At 44.3% G+C, this 19,529-nt stretch overlaps 1 protein-coding gene across 3 annotated transcripts in view; it reads right to left on the minus strand.

The window, feature by feature from the left end:
* Nucleotides 1-19,529, minus strand: part of DGS1 (dgd1 suppressor 1) — a 69,589-nt gene that overhangs the window by 7,415 nt on the left and 42,645 nt on the right. Inside the window, exons 2-4 of one of the 3 annotated variants that reach the window (XM_086812231.1) lie at nt 13,118-13,235; nt 12,420-12,623; nt 8,125-8,253 (exon numbers count right to left, since the gene is read on the minus strand). In XM_086812231.1, the coding sequence (XP_086668357.1) occupies nt 8,125-8,253; nt 12,420-12,623; nt 13,118-13,235 (451 nt within the window). Of the gene's footprint in view, nt 1-8,124; nt 8,254-11,436; nt 11,553-12,419; nt 12,624-12,768; nt 12,908-13,117; nt 13,236-19,529 lie in introns of those variants that run through there. The other 2 variants (XM_086812232.1, XM_086812233.1) reach the window with 2 other exon arrangements.

A 19,529-nucleotide genomic window follows, 5' to 3' on the forward strand; every position in this document is an offset into this window, starting at 1 on the left:
GGTTAAACACGAAGCTAATCAATATATCATGTGCATCCCGCACTTGGATGCCGCGTGGACATATCTGTATAGCAAGTGCAAGACCTGGAGTGGTAATTGATCCCTTGTGAGCCCTAGTCCGGATGAGTCAACCTACGTTCCACTCTAAGCATCCAGGGTGTACAAGTCCCCTACATGGTCTTGGTCAGGTGTGCCCACACATGGAGCAGTGCCAGTCTGTACTGTGAGTCACCCTTTCAAATGATGAAGAGGTATGTTGGGCTCTGCCTGGGACACCAGTCGTAAGATTAGAGGTCTTGTAGCATACCTATTTTGGTATGAGGGCATGTAGGCAAAAGGGCCAGCCCTGTGGGCCACCCCAAAAGGCCTTAGGGGCCTTGCCTACAAGAAGGGTAGCCCTTGTGGGCCACCCTAGGGGCCAAGGGGGCCCCATGGCCAAGCAAGCCAGCCCATGGAAGGGCTGGGCAGCTAGTCGGCCAGGCCTAGAAGGCCTGGGCAGCAAGGTGGCCAGCCAAAGGGGCTATTGCCTCAGTTGTCCAGCCCATAGAGGCCTTGACAAGCAGTTGGCCAGCCCTTATGGGGCCAGACAACAGGCGGCCAGCAGCCTGAAGACCCACATATGAAAGGCCCCTATTTATGGTGCATAAAAACAGGTCGTGGAGCTGTAGGAACAGGCCGACCCCCTCAGTAGTTCACCGACCAGCATCTTTTGTGCCTATACAAGCAAAGGCTTGGCAAAGGTCTTTCCAATCTCATAATTCACAAAGTGTTGAAGTGATCCAAGGGCCAGGACAGCCAAAGGGAGAACCCAAGCAAGGTGAACTTGAAGGTCAAGAATCAAGTCATCTTCAGGCTGCACATTTACCGCCACGGAAGACTCCCAAGAAGTGAGTCGTTTTCATCATTCAATAAAGCAACTACACCAGTCCTTGGTGGGGGCCCTTCAAAGTATTTGGGACCCAATCGGGTGCACTTGTCTTTATTCTTCTTCTCTTCTCTCTCTCTCTCTCTCTCTCTCTCTCTCTCTCTCTCTCATCTCCGCTACATTGTGCAATCATCAAGAACCAAGGTGCTGAATATTCCTTATCAAAGTATAATCTTGTCTGTAAGCTTCCGCAAGTTACAATGGTATTAAAGCTTTGTCATTTGGTGAAGAGATTCAGCCAAGAAAAAAAAACGCTTGTGTAGTTGGTTTTGAGACGCCGGTTGCACTCCCATTCCGGTGTGACTGTTGTCCCTCAAAGGACGGTTGGTTTATAGCCTCCGGAAGTGACCCAAAACGTCTCCCACACACAATGGATGGTTTTATTGCAGCCAGGGAAAAACTTGACCAGTCCCACTATGGCGAATTCTAGGAAAAACTTGCCCACTCCCACACCCCTGAAGAAATTGTTTCTTCGACAACATTTACATCAAGAAGTCAGCTTACCAGTGGTGATACAAACACCATGTTTCAGGAATTTATGCACATCATAGCGCAACAAGGGGAACGCATTCGGGCATGCACGGCTTCTATACAAGCCTTGGAGAAACGGATACCTCTTCGGAATACCTCAACACCCATCCCCCCCCACCCCCCCAAAACCACCAATCATCACGGTGATCCCTTCCCACCGGACCCCTTCCAGATACCTGCTTCAGCTATCTCCCTTGCGGAGTTAACACAGCAATCCCCATGCGTTACATGATTTACATGTACGAGAGGTAAAGCTTCGAACACAAGCAGCAACTCGCGTTGCCGCACAAGAAGAACAATGATGACACGTGGAGCACAAGCGATACCTTGCAACTATCAAAATGAAAGGACGGTACCAGCAACTTCTTCGACTCACCTTCACAAAAGGGTGCATTTTAGTAAGTATAACGGTAACTCGACTCCATAACTTTATACTCTTGGATTCATCAGTTTGAAGCCTATTTTCCTGCCTATAAGAAGTCGGATATAGAAAAGGTTGTGTTAGGTAGTTGCTACATCGAAGGGAAAGCCATCTCTTGGTGGACACATTGGGCCCAAGCAAATTCTAATTATGGAGTTCTTGCCTATGAGTGGGACCAATTTGTCACGCGTCTCAAGAAGCCGTTCCTACCGCCTCACTATCTTGAGCGGCTCTAGGATGAGTATCGAGGATTATGCCAGAACATGCAACCAATCCTCCAGTTTGCAAATAAAGTCACTCACCTAGCTTTACAATTGCAAAATTCAAATGAGGACAAGAGAGATCGATTCTTGTACGGTTTAGACACACAAATCTAGTGGGATGTGAGTATGTTTGAGCCACAGACTTTTAATCGAGAACTTTCGCTTGCACAAAGTGCCGAGATGAAATACAACAATGGAAAACCAAAGACCTCCCAGCCCGGAGTGGCCAAGGCAACCACTGCCAATGGCAAGGGCCAAAACCAGACCCAATCAAGGTCTACCCCGGGAGCCTCCGGCTCCAAGAACTCGAACAATGGACCTCGCCTTACTCCAAACCAGAAGGCTCTGGCCGGCAAGATAGGTAGTAAGCTAAGTCCCAAGGAGCGCAAACAGTATAAGGACAATACTTCTATTGACATACAAAAGGACATACTTCTAAGACATGCCCTAAGAAGACCCGTGCACACATCACCACCCCAGCCTCAACAGCTTATGTGGTGAGCCAGTCTCCTAGACCAACCCCCCAAGTTGCCGCTAGTCCTCGAGCTCCCACTGGTGCCATTGTCAACCGAGAGCTCAAAGATAAGCAAAAGGGTAACCATGACTAGGAGTATCAGTGAAATAAGTTGCTCAAAACATTTGGCTACATAGGTGACTAGAGAGGAGTCGTCTTGTTTGACAGCGGCACTACAGAGAACGGTCACGGAACAAGCCGCTCGGCGAGTTCGTTTCCTGTTGACCACGGTAGACAAGAAAGTGGAAGGATATAGCACAGGCATGACAACGAGCATCAAGTTTGAAGCTCGTCGTGCTAAATTAGTCATCCACGGCACAGAATTTGTGCGAGATTTCATGCCTACCTCTCTTGTAGATGCAGACATTATCTTGGGAATCTAGTGGTTTTACAAGTTTACCACAGAGGTTGACTAGGAGCAGCACATGTTCCGGATTACCCAAAATATGTCCAAGGCTCCCGTGATCATGAAATGTGAGCCAAGGATACCTAGCTTTCTAGTCATTGGCCATATCCAGGCTAAACGAGAGATTCAGAAAGGTGCACATTGTGCAGTGATCTATGTTCAGACCACCCAGACTGTTACTAGTGCTTCTAAGAAGTACAAGGCCCTGCATGATTGGTTCCAGAAGATCTTTCTTGGGGACAACCTTCCTCCTAAGCTCCCCCCATCTAGACCAGAGGACCACAAAATTGAACTCCTCCCAGGTTCCGAACCCCCAAGCAAGTTTCCATATCGCCTTAGCAAGGCCATGGAGACGAAGTTGAACCATCAATTCCACGAGCTGTTGCAATTTGGTTTCATTCGCTCTAGTGTGTTTCCATTCGCAACCCCGATCCTTTTCATTAAAAAGAAGGATGGATCCTCCCAACTTTGTGTAGATTATCGGGCTCTCAACAAGCTGACGATCAAGAGCAATTTCCCAATGCCTCAGATCGACTACATATTAGAGAGGGTGAATGAAGCTAAGGTGTTATAGAAGATTGACCTACAAAGTGGGTACCAACAGGTACGAATTGTGGACGGGGACATTCTCAAAACCACATTCCGAATTGAACAGGCCCACTACGAGTTTATGGTCATGCTTACAAATATGATTATACTTTGATAAGGAATATTCAACACCTTGGTTCTTGACAATTGCACAATGTAGTGGAGATGAGAAAGAAAGAGAGAGAGTGAGAGAGGAGAAGAAGAAGAAGAATAAAGACAAGCACACCCGATTGGGTCCCAAATACCCTCTGAAGGGCCCCCACCAAGGAGTAGTGTATTTTCTTTATGGAATGATGAAAACGACTAACTTCTTGGGAATCTTCCATGGCTATAAATGTGCAGCCTGAAGATGACCTGATTCTTAACCTTCAAGTTTACCTTTCTTGGGTTCTCCCTTTGGCTGTCCTGGTCCTTGGATCATTTCAGCACTTTGTGAATTATGAGATGGAAAAGATTTGCCAAGCCTTTACTTGTAGACACAAAAGATGTTGGTTGGTGGACTACTGAGCGGGTCGGTCTGTTCTTACAGCTCCACGACCTGTTTTTATGCACCATTAAATAGGCGCCTTTCATACCTGGGCCTTCAGGTTGCTGCCTGCCCATTGGCTGCTGGCCGCATGTGGTCTGGCCCCATAAGAGCTGGCTGATTGCTTGTCAAGGCCTCTATGGGCTGGCCAACCGAGGCAATAGCCCCTTTGGCTGGCTGCCTTGCTGCCAAGGCCTTCTAGGCCTGGCCGACTAGCTGCCCAACCCTTCCATGGGCTGGTTTGCGTGGCCACGGGGCCTCCTTGGCCCCTAGGGTGGCTCACAAGGGCTACCCTCCTATTAGGTAAGGCCCCTAAAGTCTTTTAGAGTGACCCACAGGGCTGCCCCTTTTGCCTTCCTGCCCACATATCAGAATAGGTATGCTACAAGACCTCTAACCCTACGACTGGTGTCCCAGGTAGAGCTCGATATACCTCTACATCATTCCAGAGGGTGGCTTACAGTACGGACTGACACTGCTCCATGTGCGGGACTTGCACACCTGACCAAAACCATGTACGACACTTGTACAGCTGACCTTGGACACTTAGAGTGGCGGTTGACTTGTCCCGGACTAGAGCTCACAAGGGCTTATCGCTCTAGGTCTTGCACATGCTATAGAGATATGTCCACGTGGCATCCAAGTGTGGGATGCGCATGACATCCCCTTCTGCTCAACTCGACGGAAGTTGCAAAGCCTCCACAAGTAGTCCGTCAATAATGCCGGATAATCTTCGAAGAAGTTCTTGTCAAGCCACACCGCTTCATGTGTCCCTCGGTCTTGAAACTTCGTGAGGAACTGTCTTTCTCTTTGGCCGGAGTAGTATTTGAAACAATGTAAGAGGATTTGTTACGGAACCATAACGTCAGCTTGTCCACTATGTATGGTTCCTCCTAGTCATCATGGACAATGGAGAGAGGAGATGCTATATAAGACTTCAACCAAGTGACATGGAATGTCCAACTAGGAGGTAGCTTTGCTTTGTAGAAACCTCGTTGATCTTCTTTAGAATGGGAAAGGGTCTGAAGCTTCGAAAGAATAACTTTGGGGAATGCTGGCCCACTAAGCACTTTTGCTTCATGATCCCTAGATATATACAGTCTCCTTTTGAGAAAACCACATCTCTTTAGTTCTTGTTGACCTGTGAGTATAGGCCTCCCGCGCTTTAGCCAACCTGATTTTCACAGACTTAAAAATCTCTTGGTAAGACTTCATCAATTTCTTAGCTCCAGGCATTGAGGATGACGTCATGGTCAACAAAGACTGGAACGGCCTTCCAAAAGTTGCCTCACATGGAGTCCTATCAATAGTTGAAGAAAAAGAGTCATTCAACATGGCTTGAACTAAAGGAGGCAAAAACTGTTTCCACTTACCTTGCTGGCGGTGAACATAACACTTGAGTTCGTCGAACGCCAATCGATTGTAAATCTTCGTCTGGCCATCCGTCTATGGGTGAAATGCACTAGAAAAGTCTAACTTAGTACCAAAGTTATCAAATAATGTGCTTTAGAAACGATTGGTAAACTTGGCATCTCGATTTGACATAATGGTCCTAGGTATGCCACCTATAGGGTACCAATGCCCGATGAACAATCTAGCAACGTCTTCAACAGTAACGTTAGCCTTGCAAGGAATAAGCATAACAAACTCACTAAAACAATCGACAATTGTGAAACACTGTGTGTTACACTTACTCGAAGTGTTCGTCACAAAACAACCCATAGAGATATTTTGAAAAGGTCCTCGAGAATAGAACAACCCTATCTTCTTTCCGTAGGGAACTTTCGTCTTTTGATAAACTAAAGAGTGTTGCACATAAGTGAACACGTCTTGCCTCATTCTGGGCCAAGTAAACTGCCGCTCTAACTTCTCCAAAGTCGAGTTCATGCCGCATTGTGGAGAAGAGTGTCTAAAATCATTTCAATACACAAAGGCGACCTTTGTAAAAAAGTCAACCATGTGTCCCACTGAGTACCGAATTCCATGAAATCCACGTTTATCTCATCTAGTCTTGTTCCAGCGAGATCCATCGGCGTGGGTTGGATGTGGGACACGGTTCTTTTCCTGCTCAAGGCGTCGGTCATTGGGTTGGCCTTGCATGGAAGGTACTCGATCATTCCACCAAACTGCTGGAAAATCTAGCTCGAGTGGTGTTGACAGTCATTCCAATTCGTGCTTGGCATTGTTTGAAGCCAATGCAAAGCTTCGTGATCTGTGCGAACCTCAAAGTCGTGCCCATGAAAGAAATGCTTCCAATGCTTTAGAGCCTGTAGCATCGCCGCGGTTTCCGGTCATAGACCGAGTAGTTTTTTTTTTGCAGAAATCAACTTACGGGACATGTAAGCGATTGGCCCATTCTGTTGCAAGACCGCTCCAATAGTGATGTTTTTTTTAGATCATAATAAATGCAACCTTAAGGTCTTCGAAAGCTTGTAATCCATGAGGGGTCATGTAAATCCGTTGCCTTTGAGTCTTGTGGGTGGAATGTGCTTGGCAAATGCCCACAAACGAGTGAATGTCATAAGCAATTTTCGAGATCTCCCAATTTAGGATTTCTGCCACCTTTGTAGGATCTAATCGAATGAATGCCTTCGACATTAATTACATATCCAAGGTAAAGAATCTCATATAGATAAAACTCTAATTTTTTCTCATTGACATATAGCTCATTGCTTTGCAGTAATTTATCACTTTTTTTTGCGTCAATGTTGTGCTGCACTTTCGTAGCTGAAAAAATCAGTGTATTATCCTAAAAGATGAAGACACTTGCCAATCAATTCCCTGAAAATCCGCATCAGGCATTTGTTAGACCGAAGTCCACATGCAACATAACCATGTAAACAGATAGTTTCACACGCACAGCTCACAAGCAAGCGTCCCCTTATCCGAAACAACACATTGGTCACACAAGCATGAGAACAGCTTGCAAATTCAACACAAACGGGTGTCCCCTTACCCGGGACTACACATTGGTCATGCAAGCATGAAAACAGCATGCAAATTCAATTTGCAAGCAAACACATAAAGATGCTATGCAACGCAACATTGGTACGGACAATCCCCATTCATGAGACTTTACCCAAGAGACATTTCCAGGCAAGTACACAAGATACCAGACCTAGCGGAAAGCCAATTCTCCAAGCGCTTCCGAGCATATACACACACGGACAAGTCCCAATGGAAAGCCAATCCTCTAGGTGTTTCGGAGCATATACACACAGGCACAAGTCCCAACGGAAAGCCAAGGTGGCCATAAGACTATGAACGTTGTCACTCCGTATATTGCAAATACATTGGGTGTCATAAACATCAATAGCCTCGAAGGCCTCTGAGCATCTGGTCTTCCAGATATGCCATGCTGTGATACTAGCAATAATCTCCCACGTGGTGTCAATCCTCAGCAGAGGTGATGTGTATCATGATTTGTAACTGAGGGATATCCTGAAGCAAACATCTCTGAGCTATACCCGGACTGACCTTATTTACACTCCATGGGCGATGAAAGTGTTCCAAGGAAATACAGGTACTGGCATCCATAAAAACAGGTTTGGCCTCGAAGCACCCCCCTTTCAACGTTAGCAAAGCCTTACGCATGAATTGGACAGAGGACAGCTTGCGTGCACATCTAGAGCCCCCGAAACTTCCCAAGGCAGCACCAGCGCCACAAGGGAACAGGTGGCATCTTTCCTGCACATCTGGAGTGGGGTTACATGCCCCCAGTAAGACGACCCCCCCCCCCCCCCCCCCCCCCCGGCACCCCGGGGCGCATGCACCAGCCATCAAGCTATCTCTGTCTCAATAGAAAGAAGGATTGTATCTGTTTTGCTACATGTATCTCAATTTTTTCAATAACAACAGAGCTTCTAGAGTAACAACAAAACACGGAAAATAATTGCTCTATAATGAGTAACAAGGGCATAATCACTTCAAAAACCTGTTTTTCCATATACCTGATTGAGATCATATGACCCTTCTAGGGTTAATATAGCTTTGTGTATCGACAACAAAGCTGCAGAAACTGCTTCCATGATTTGGCCCTTTAGTACGAACTCCCCAAACCTATCTGCTTCTTTGTACACCTGCAAATGCAACACTTTATCAGAAGATTACTTAATACAAACTTACAAAGCATCATTTCATGGGTTATAGAGAAGGAACGCAGTTATGGCATATAACCATTCCCTAGATGATAATACACACACAAGCCCAGGTGCACTTGTGTCAAGTTTAACTTAATGATCCTTCTAAGATCCTTTTTTCCTCTGGAGGGATCCTATCTAAGATCTTTCTATATCTATAGAAGACCATAATTGTCCAACTCATAAATTCCAGATTAATATTAAGGGGATAACAAAAAGAAGAAAATGTACATAAGAAGGTCTTGACAAGAATGGCACAGCCCTAAAAATGTGAAAAGCCTGGCAGAAAAAAGCACAGTGGCAGGCTACCGAGTTGACTAGCACGCAAGGCAGACAGCATGCACAGGGCAGATAGTGTTGGGTTAAACAAGATACTTAGCACCTGTTCACATGCCACAACATAGAGCATTCGCACGGTTCATGGGTCGGCGTCCCCTCCAGTGAACAGGACACATCATAGCTGGCAGTCACACGAAAACAAGTCATGCGAAATCAATTTCAGGCAAGCAGAGATGCGTCCACATACATTATGCAATGGATATATCTCCTGTTCCTCGAACCTAAAGATAGCAAGTCTTCCCAAGCACGGAAATGGCTCAATGGGAAGCCTAAAGCTAGGATCCCTAACAGTGGGTTCCACGTCCTGGCCACACAACAGGTGACACAAGGTAGCCTCCCGTAGGTGACACGAGTTCTGACCTCAGTACAGCCAACACGATGCTCCATGGCCTCCTATACCTCAGCATGAAATAGGGGAGAGCCACTTGGGCAGCCGAATGGAGACCCCGAACCAACCCCTCCCCCCGACGCCCCACGGCGCTTCTAAACAACTGTTCTCAATTGAAAAGCCTCCGATATGCCTGAATTAGTTGTGGGTAATCTCTGAAGAATCTTCATCAACCCATTTCGCGTCGATAGGCAAGAAGTTCTTGAACTTCACAAGGTATCACTTGGAAAGCTTACCACCAAGCTTACCACCAGGTAGCTCTCTCTCCTTGTGAAACACAATCTGCTCAATTTGAAGAACTTCCTCTAGCTCATCAACCCCTAGTGGCACTTCTGTGACATGCTCTTCTGGCTTCGGCCCCACATACTTCCGCAATAGACTCACATGAAAGGCATTGTGAATCCTCCAACGATCAGGCAATGCAAGAGGAAAAGCAACCTCATCAATCTGCTTGATCACCTTAAAAGGTCCATAATACTTGGTAGAGAGCTTAGGACATGGTCCCTCCTTGCCCGACCTCTTATGGAGTCTTGCTTTCTCAAATTTCAACAAAACCCAATCATTCTCTTTGATGTCCACCTCTCTTCTATGCTTGTCAGCATCTCTCTTATGCCTATCTTGTGAATGAGCAATGGATCTCTAACATACTCATCTACTACAAAGATCTTATCCTTGGTGTGTACAATGGGTGGCAATATCACTTTGCAATATACAATCTCAAACAGGGCCTTTCTCATGGAGGCATGCACTTGTGTTGTACGCAAACTCTATACCAACAATAGATATTTCTCCCAAGTTGTTTTCTTATCTTCAACATAGCATTTGAGAAGATCCAACACAATTGAATTTACAGCCTCACTTTGGCCATCTGCCTTGGGGTGATAAGCCAACGAAAAGTCCAACTTAGTGCACATATTGTCAAACAAAGCTCTCCAAAAGAGGCTCATAGTCCTAGCATCTCTATCTCCCACAATGGACAACTTGTCCCACAAATATCTTGACCATATGTTCAAGCTTAATGGTCTTTCTAACCGGCAAAAAGTGTGCACAATGGTCCAAATAGCATCATTGTCTTACTGAGTACGAGAGAAATCCATGATAAAGTCCATTGCAATACTTTCACATGGCTACAAGGAATAGGCAACGGCTGAAGCAAACCTGGAGCCTTTCGCCTATCAAACTTGACCTTTTGACGTGTCATACATGCTCGTACAAATGTCTCGATATTCTTACGCATACTTGGCCAAAAAGAAATAGAATAGTGCTCGTACAAATGCCTCAATATCCTTACGCATACTTGGCCAAAAGAAATAGAGTAGTGCTCAATCATGCGTATAGTAGATATGATCTCTCTATGTCCTGCATACGGAGGAGCATGGCATTCATCAATAATCTTTTGCCTCATGTTTGACACAAGACATACGCAAGTATTTTTCATGAGATAGACATCTTTGATCACATACGAGGCATGTATACGACCAGCCATCAAATCAGTCCATAAATGGCCAAAATCAGCATCTGTATGATACATTTCACGAATGGCATATAAGTCTCCATGTGAGGCCGTTGACACTACAACCACATATGGCTTTCTCGACAATGCATCTACGCTGGGAAGTAAATTCATGAAATATATAATCCTACGTTTTTTGTTATTTATGGATTGGAGTTAATCCATAGAATATATATTCCCACATTTCCCACTTTTACGAATTCTCCTAGATAGATTTAGATTGGGATATCTTTCTAAATCCGAGCGATTGTATCTTACTTTACGCGTACGCCGATGAGTCCATACATGCGTGAGAGTATTAGTTGCATCGTCTTGATGATATGAAATTTCGTATGGTTGTTTATATTTTTAATCAATTAATTTATTAATTGATTGGCTTAGTTGATGTAAGTACAAATCATTGGATTGAATAATGGAGATGAGCTGGTGGTGGTCAGGAATATTTTGAGATGATTGATTTTCAGTGTCGACAAATAATATTTGATTTTGTGACAACACGCACCATTAATTCATTTTGGGTGCCATCCATGTTTATTAGCAATGTATATATTATTTAAGACATGTGAAAGCTCCCTTGCGCATATTTGATTTTTCAAGATATGTATATATCTATATGGTTTTAGATTCAAGTACACCAAGAGAAAGCGTGGGAACAAATTGGAGGCAAATTGGACCCAATCTTGTATCTTGAGCAATTGTTTATTTTATTTATGCTTAGTATTTTATATTGTTGCAATCATTTATTTGGGTTCATGTCGATCTCCCGCAACAGCATCATCTGTCCTTCTTTCATGGAGTGTGCATAACCAGAAAATGAATCATAGACAAGAAGTTTGCCATCCCCATATGCTTCTCTGAAAGCTTTATTTGCGTCAAAAAGTACCTCAAGCTTGATGATCTGCTTGACCATAAAATCAAGCCCAAGAAGGTAGTGTTTCCATACAGTCAAGGCATGAATTACAACCAATAACTCCTCCTCATAGATGCCCAAAGAAAGCTCTGCATCATGCAAACGACAGCTTTTATAAGCTACAACATGTGCCTCTTGATATAGAACAACTTCAATGCAACTTCCTGATGCATCACACTCAACACAGAAATGTCTCTGCAAGTCTAGAATGACTAATACTCGCCCACTCATAATGGCATCCTTGAGGCGAAAGAAAGTCTCTTTCTCATCAACAGTCCGTTTGAAGACTGCCTTCTTCTTACTGAGCTCATGCAATGGTACAGCAATAGGTGCAGTACGGGTACAGCAGATGGTGCTGCCAAGTACAGCCAGATATGACAACAGGACACAGGTCTCTACGGCAGTATCGAGCAGTCAGCAGCTTTTTCTCCTCAACCTTTTTTGTGAGCCAACTTGCATAGCAAGAATAAAACCCAAGAGAGGGAGAGATGCTTGGATACGTGAGGAGGAGTAGGAATGAGTCACGGAAAAGGTTGGTGAAGAGGGGGGTCCAACCCTCTTATGCCATGTGGCATAGCCCACCAAGATTAATGGTGGGAACCTCCATTAAGTGCCCACACATTAAAGTGGCCACAAAGTGGGTTTAAATGAACAAAATTCCTAGTTTACCGTTTGACCTAACCTTTAGTATTGTGGCATCTCTTATGTATATAGCTACAGTTTCTTGAAACAGATGACGCTTCTCATTACAAATTGCCTCAAAAGTTGCACCCAAAAAGAAAATCCTCATCACACGAAAACCTAAAAGTTGCACCCAAAAACAAAATCCTCATCACAAAAAAAGCCTTTCTGTTCAAGAAGGAAAAAAAAAAACATCAACCTCAACCCCTCATTGTCAATAATCATCAAAGCATACATATAGTATGCTCAATGGTGTCACAAAACCTTTAACTCACCTCACCAAGAACTAGAGCAAGGCGGCACTGCAAAGTAGACAGTAGAATCGTCCGCTTGGAAATTTGAGAAGCAGCAGTGACCACCAATCCATGTGTTGGAGAGCACTCCCATATGCAGTCCCGCACTAGTTTTGCAACTCCTTGAATAAATGCAAGTGGACCTCTCTCTAAAACCATGAACTTGACTTTGTGCATATCAGCTCCCTGTCATCCATGATCAATTATCATTTAGACTTTCATAGGATAAGCATGGACCTCTAAAATTTCATAATTGTGAATCTATTTGTGTCCTCACACACACACACACACACACACACAATGTATATAAAATATATAAATATATACTCACACAGCTTGAAATCGTAAACTCCATCATGCAAAGCATAGACTATGTGCTATGACATGCCCACTCGTGTCATCAGCACATGCAGGTTCATGTGTAAGGATTTGTCACCTTAGTAGACAAATCTTGATAGATAAAGCATCGACCTGAATTTCTATCAGTTCTCCCGAGGTGAAGGGTGGACTCAACCAAATTTACTTAATTTATCTTATTTGTGGACCAAATTTCACACCCACTACATTCTTTGGGACTTTCACCTATATCCACAAAAACAAAAGTGTAGGAAAGCTGACCATATTCTCGTAAAAGCATAAAAGAACTATCTTCATTGGAAGAGAACATAGAAGCATCCTACCTCAGCACGGGCCTTCCAGAATTGTAAGTTTTTATGAGCATCGTGGAGCCTGCACATCAAGCTATCAGAGACTTCTTCCAAAACCACTGTAACCATATGTGCGGTATGCAAACCTTTTCTGCATTATTTTGAAACCAAAAACCAATAAGATACATATAGCTCAATCTAGTGTCTTAGAGCCATATACAAGATATCATATACATGAAGGCGTTACCATACATTCAAGTTTACTACCAATCAAGTAATCAAACAATAATTTCAGAGAATGTCATAGTTTTCAGGCTCGATTCTAAGATCCAGCAGAAAAAGAGCCTGCTCTCTGAATCTCAGCATTACATATGGTGCCAATGGGACAACCTTTTGAGGGCTTAGCATGCAAACCTCAAAACAACCGATCTCTCTATCTGTAAATTCCTCCACAAGATCTGCCCTAATCACAGCTGGAAACATGTCATAATGTAGCAGGCTAGCTCATGCATACAGCTTGTACTGCCATATTATGTTGCATCTGTGAGACTATTCTCATCACAGTGAATATCAAGGCATAAAAAAAGACTCATCCTCATATCCTCATAACCCTCCTGATGTCCATGTCTCCTATCAGTACCGGGAGAACCAATTGTATCCTTTAATTGTGGGTAGTCCACTTTCAAAATTTTGGGGCATCCTTGTGCAAAAAATGAGATCTCACCATGTATGTCTTGCGGGAAATCCCAGGTTTTGAATGCTCTATGCAACCACATGCAACCTCCATGTCATGTGCACAGCATGTATCTACCGTGTGCAACACACACACAAGACTAGCTTCGAGGCTTGGGCAAGCTTGGAGCTACGCAGGCTGATTGGCGAGCTGGGCTAGGGATAGATTGAAGGGCATGCACCCAAGTGTGGACGGGCGGGCGCCCAAGTGTGGATGCCCGGTGACCGGCCAAAGAGCCCATAAAAGGGTGGCCAAGGTTAGTCAGTTGGTCATAGAGTTTCGCAAGTCTTTGCAAGAGCTCTACGGTCAAGAGCCTAGATCTAGTGCAAACATGCACCTGCTTCATGCAGCTAAGGCCGGCAGCAGTCTCGAGGCCCGCGAGGGTAGCTCCATGGCGACATGGGACAAAGCTGTAACTGCTGCTGATGATGATGCGTTAGCTGTGACTGCTGCTGATGATGAGCCTGAAACGCTGATGATCCAGATGAGGATGCGCTTGGATGGCTGAATGGAGAGGCGCCTATATATATGTGGGTGAGAGGGCTGGTCGGCCAGCTTAGCTGCAGTCGGCCAGTACTTGGAATGCTCATAAATACCATAAATGGTATATAATGCTAGTCGGCTGCCCCAAAAATGCCTGAAAAATGTCTTAAATGCCTGTAAAATACCTGATAAACCTGATGATGCTAATGATGCCATAGAATGATGCCATGTCACTGTACACCTGAATGGTGTGCACGTGACATTCCCCGCTGCTAAACTGTTGCTGGGTGGATACCTGGCAACCTTCGACTCTTCTGTGATCCTTCTCCTCCAAACCACTGCCCCCTTCTGTCTTCTGCTGCCGGGACTGAGGCCGTCTGCAGGAGTGAAATCCTTTGAGCCAAGACTCTATGTACTGCGGGAACTGAATGGCAAATACCTGAGTCACCCCTAACCTGTCCCTGGAAACCTTTCACCTACCATCTCCGTCGTACCTGAAGCTCTGAACCTCCTGAGGCGATGTTGGAGCAAACTTCCGTCTTCTGTGGAAGAGAAACCCCCTGCTGCTGCCAGTTGAAGTCCAAAACTTATGTCCTCCTTTGATGATGGATGTCATTCTTCCCTGAGAGTTCATGGGCAACATGTATGCAAGACTGACTGCTAAGATGACTGCTAAGATGTCTGTTATGCAAGCCATGTGCAACCCTATATGCTGTGCAAGAATGCAGATGGATGGGTTACTGATGCAGACCTAATGGAAAATCCCTAAGGGTGGCTTGCAAAATTTTGAGAACTGGGTTTAACTGTGCGGAAGCGATAACAATGATGACTGACTGAATGACTGATGGAATGAACATGCTCTAAGGCTAGTTACCCTGTAACGCTCTGATACCAATGTGACATGTGAGAGGTTAAGACCGTAGTAATCACAACCTTAGTCTAACTAATCTGCACTTAATGATGTTTAAGAGATAGACAGATATGTGTCAATGCAATGCAGCTATATTATATGAATGAATGATGTTACAATGAGATCCAAATGGATCTGTACTGCTGAATATGCTGCTATATGCTGAATATGCTGAATAAACTGAATGAACTGCTGTCCACTATCTTTCCCTTGTCTCCTGGGAAGGAAACGCTGAAGGGAGGCTTTGGAACAGATGCTGAATGCTGACCTGATGATGAAACGCAAACTGATGGGCTGAACTGAATGCGTTTGCTGATGATGATGCTAAGGATGATGCGTTTGCTGATTATGGTGCTGATGATGATGCGTTAGCTGTAACTGCTGCTGATGATGATGCGTTAGCTGTGACTGCTGCTGATGATGAGCCTGAAACGCTGATGATCCAGATGAGGATGCGCTTGGATGGCTGAATGGAGAGGCGCCTATATATATGTGGGTGAGAGGGCTGGTCGGCCAGCTTAGCTGCAGTCGGCCAGTACTTGGAATGCTCACAAATACCATAAATGGTATATAATGCTAGTCGGCTGCCCCAAAAATGCCTGAAAAATGCCTTAAATGCCTGTAAAATACCTGATAAACCTGATGATGCTAATGATGCCATAGAATGATGCCATGTCACTGTACACCTGAATGGTGTGCACGTGACATTCACGTTGTTTGGCTTTGTTTTGGAGGTTACGAGTCGTGTTTCAAGAGCGCTCTACGAGGAGATCCGTGGGGATTTGCCAGCGGTATCAGAGCATGCCTCGAAGAGCGTGCAAGTAGGTAGGTAGAGAAAAAGAGGTCAAAGAAAGAGGTATGAGTTCGAGATGACTGCTATTTTTCATGTATACTGCTGTTTCTTTTTTCCAGAATTCAGAGTATCATTTTTATTTGCATCGCTAGACCCCGAGTTGGGTGGTGTACATGAAAAGGGTCGACTTGGACAGTTTGTGCATAGAGAGTTTTTTTGGTTGTGTGAAGCAGCAAGAGAAAGAGAGGGAAAGAGAACTTGTAAACTGTGCGTTAGGAAAGGTTGGCGCAGCCAAGCCTGTGGAGTGGCGAAAGCCTACCGGCGAGTGGTCAGTTGTCGGGTGACAGTTTTTTATCGATGCACGTGAAGGCGGCGACCTTCCCTGCGGTCGATGGGTGACGGAACAGCCGGAATGCGTAGCGTTTTTTTGAGCACTGCATTACTTTTCGGTTTTTTTCTAAAGAACCTTACGTTTTTTTTAAACGTAGATTGGGTGTTTTATGCAACGTGGGTTTTCAAAAAAATGAAAGCAACATTTTTTTTTAACACCCCTTGCATAGTTTTTTAAATTTTTTTTAAAAATGTGGCTTTTATGTGTGGCTTTTACAAGCCTTATGTGTGGCTTTTATAAAAGCCATCTAGAATGGTTTTTTGAAAAAAACACAAAAGCAACACATAAAAACAAACCCTTTTGGGGAGGCTTATAAAATACGCCTAGAGTGGGCTTCTAGCCACACATCTCTTCGAGTTTTCTTGCACCATCTCTTGCTTGCAACCAAGACTTTCTCTCACTTTCCCACTTCAAGATATCGACCCAAGAATCGGAGATGGAAACCCGTTCCCGAATGTGAAGACCTGCCGGCCACCGAGGCCGCTAATGGCATTCTTTTCGAAGATTTTGTGACTAAATCTAATTTCCAAGAGTTTAAAGTTACTTTCGAGGCTTCTTTCACGGAGCGTCAGGCACAAGTCGTAGCGTAGATGCAAGCTTTGCAAAATTCCATCTCTTTATTGACCATTACCTTGTCTACTCTCTCGGGCATGGATACCTTGGCATCTACTTTAGGCCCCAACATTACTCCGGAACAGTTTGGGGGCGAGCAAAAGCAGCATACCAAGGAGATTGTGGACACGTGACTACATAAGTGGCACGTCCACTTCCAGTTTCATCCATATGGCGATGACAAAAAGATTCAGTTAGCAACAGGTTTCCTCTTGAGCAAAGCTTTGCTCTGGTGGAAAGAACTCAAACCTAAACCAACAACCAGGGCGCAGTTTAAAGAAGTCTTCAAGAAGAATTCCTCAAGGAGGAGGATGACTTTGATATAGTTGCTCAATTTGCCAATTTGGCCATGACCTCACAAAACCTCACTTATGAGGTCTACCTCCAGAAATTTAGAGACTTGTAGATGAAAGCTATGCAGATGGATTCTACTACTCTTTTGGGTTTCTTCGTAGGAGGGTTACCCAACTCATACCGTTTACAGGTCAAGAATAACAAGTGCAAAACTTTTGACGAGGCCATTCACTCTGCTTGTATTTATGATGATACAATGGTCCCTTCAAAAACCAAACCCGTAACTGAGCAAGGAAGCAAACACAAAAGAAATTTCTCCGTACCGATAGCTAGCACGACAAAAGGAAAGTCTTCAGACCAACCTTCGAAGAATTCTAGTTCGACTTCAGCAAAGAGAAATCGTCTCATCAAGGCTTTGAAGCTCAAGGAGGAGAGACGTTGCTTCATCTGCGAAGAAAAAGAACACATGCGTAACAAGTGCCCGAAGAAGAAGGGTGCTAAGACCAACGCAGAACCCAAGACGAAGGTAGCCAACCAGTTGTCTTTGACAGATACTTCAGTCATTGTACTTTCTCGCCCATAGTTCATGTTCTGATTGTTTGTTCAACTCTAAAGTTTTTGGTTTGCACGATCTTCTCCGTGTTTATGGAGAAGTGAATGGCCATAGAATCCAGTGATCCACGTTCTTCTGGACCCCGGAAGCTCACACAACTTTGTTAATTACAAACTTGTGCAGAAATTGGGTCTGGACACGACGCCTAACGATCATACCTATGAGGTACGCCTACTTGCGGATCGGCAAGTGTGGGATCGAAAGATGAAGAAACTACCGATCCGGATTCAAGACTACATAGATATTTTGAAGTGCTATGTTATGCATCTAGAGCATGTAGACTTACTATTAGGGATTGAGTGGTTTAAGACCCTTACGGTCTAGATAGATTGGTCTAGTCATACTTTTTCTTTTGAACATAGGAACACCCAGTATTGTATCCTAGGTGATTATATACATCCCTCTCAAGGACCTCTTGTAAATACCGTTGATTTTGAAAATATAATGGATTCTTCTTTGTATATTGCTTTCCATTGTGTCTTGATTCCACTTTCTTCATTTCTCATACCTACTATAGATATCAATGAATTAAGTGTGTTTGAAGGCAAAGAATTAAAGAAGTTACTTAACTCATTTCAAGACGTACTTCCTAAGGAGCTGCCATCGGGCTTACTACCCTGGTGCTCAACCTGTTAGCATTCCGCCTTACAGGATGAGCCAAGCTGAGGAAGATGAGTTGGCTAAACAACTCGCATATTATTTGAGGATGGACCAGATCCGTCCAAGTAAATCACCTTGGGGTGCGCCTATGTTCCTTAGAAGAAAGAAGAACAACACCTGGCGAATGTGTGTAGATTACAAAAGACTGAACAAAGTGACAATCAAGAACCGCTATCCTCTCCCTAGATCAGATGACCTAATTGACCGTTTAGTGGGAGCAAAGTATTTCACAAAGATAGATTTACGTACTAGCTATCACCAGATACGTATTCATGAAAGGCACGTCCAAAGAACTGCCTTTCGGACTAGGTATGGCCATTACGAGTTCCTCGTATTACCTTTTGGGTTGACCAATGCTCCAGCCACTTTCCAACAAATGATGAACAATCTTTTTCGTGAACATTTGGAAAAGTTCGTGATTGTGTTCCTGGACGATATTTTAGTCTACAGTCGTACTCTTGACAATCATGTTAGACACCTCACGATTGTCTTGACTATTTTAAGACAAAATCGACTCTATGCTAAATTAAGTAAATGTGAGTTTCTTCTGACGGAAATTATTTACTTGAGACACAAGATCACAAGAGACGGGTTAAGCATTGACTATGACCGAGTTCAGAAGGTTTTGGCTTGGCCGATATTGCAGACAGTGAGACAACTTTGTTCTTTTCTCAGTTTTTTTGTTTTTCTTCCGAAATCTTGGCGGGAATACTCTCAGCTCACACTACCGATGACGCATAGTCACTCGCGTCAGTCTCAAGAATTTAAGGCCGACTGGGATCAAATAGTGCTAAGGTATGTGCTTCCTTGACTTTATCTTTCAAAAGTTTGAAGGCCATATCCAAATCGTTATTCGAAGGGATAGGCTGATTTGACTTACGTCCCCACGACCTTTCAATAAGTCTGATCCAGGCTGCTCTATTCCAAGATGGTAGACCTGTTGCTTTCGAGAGTCG

This window comes from Cibotium barometz, chromosome 18 (genome assembly GCF_041138505.1).
Source record: "Cibotium barometz isolate CiBa-2024 chromosome 18, ASM4113850v1, whole genome shotgun sequence".
NCBI classification, from domain to species: Eukaryota; Viridiplantae; Streptophyta; class Polypodiopsida; order Cyatheales; family Cibotiaceae; genus Cibotium; species Cibotium barometz.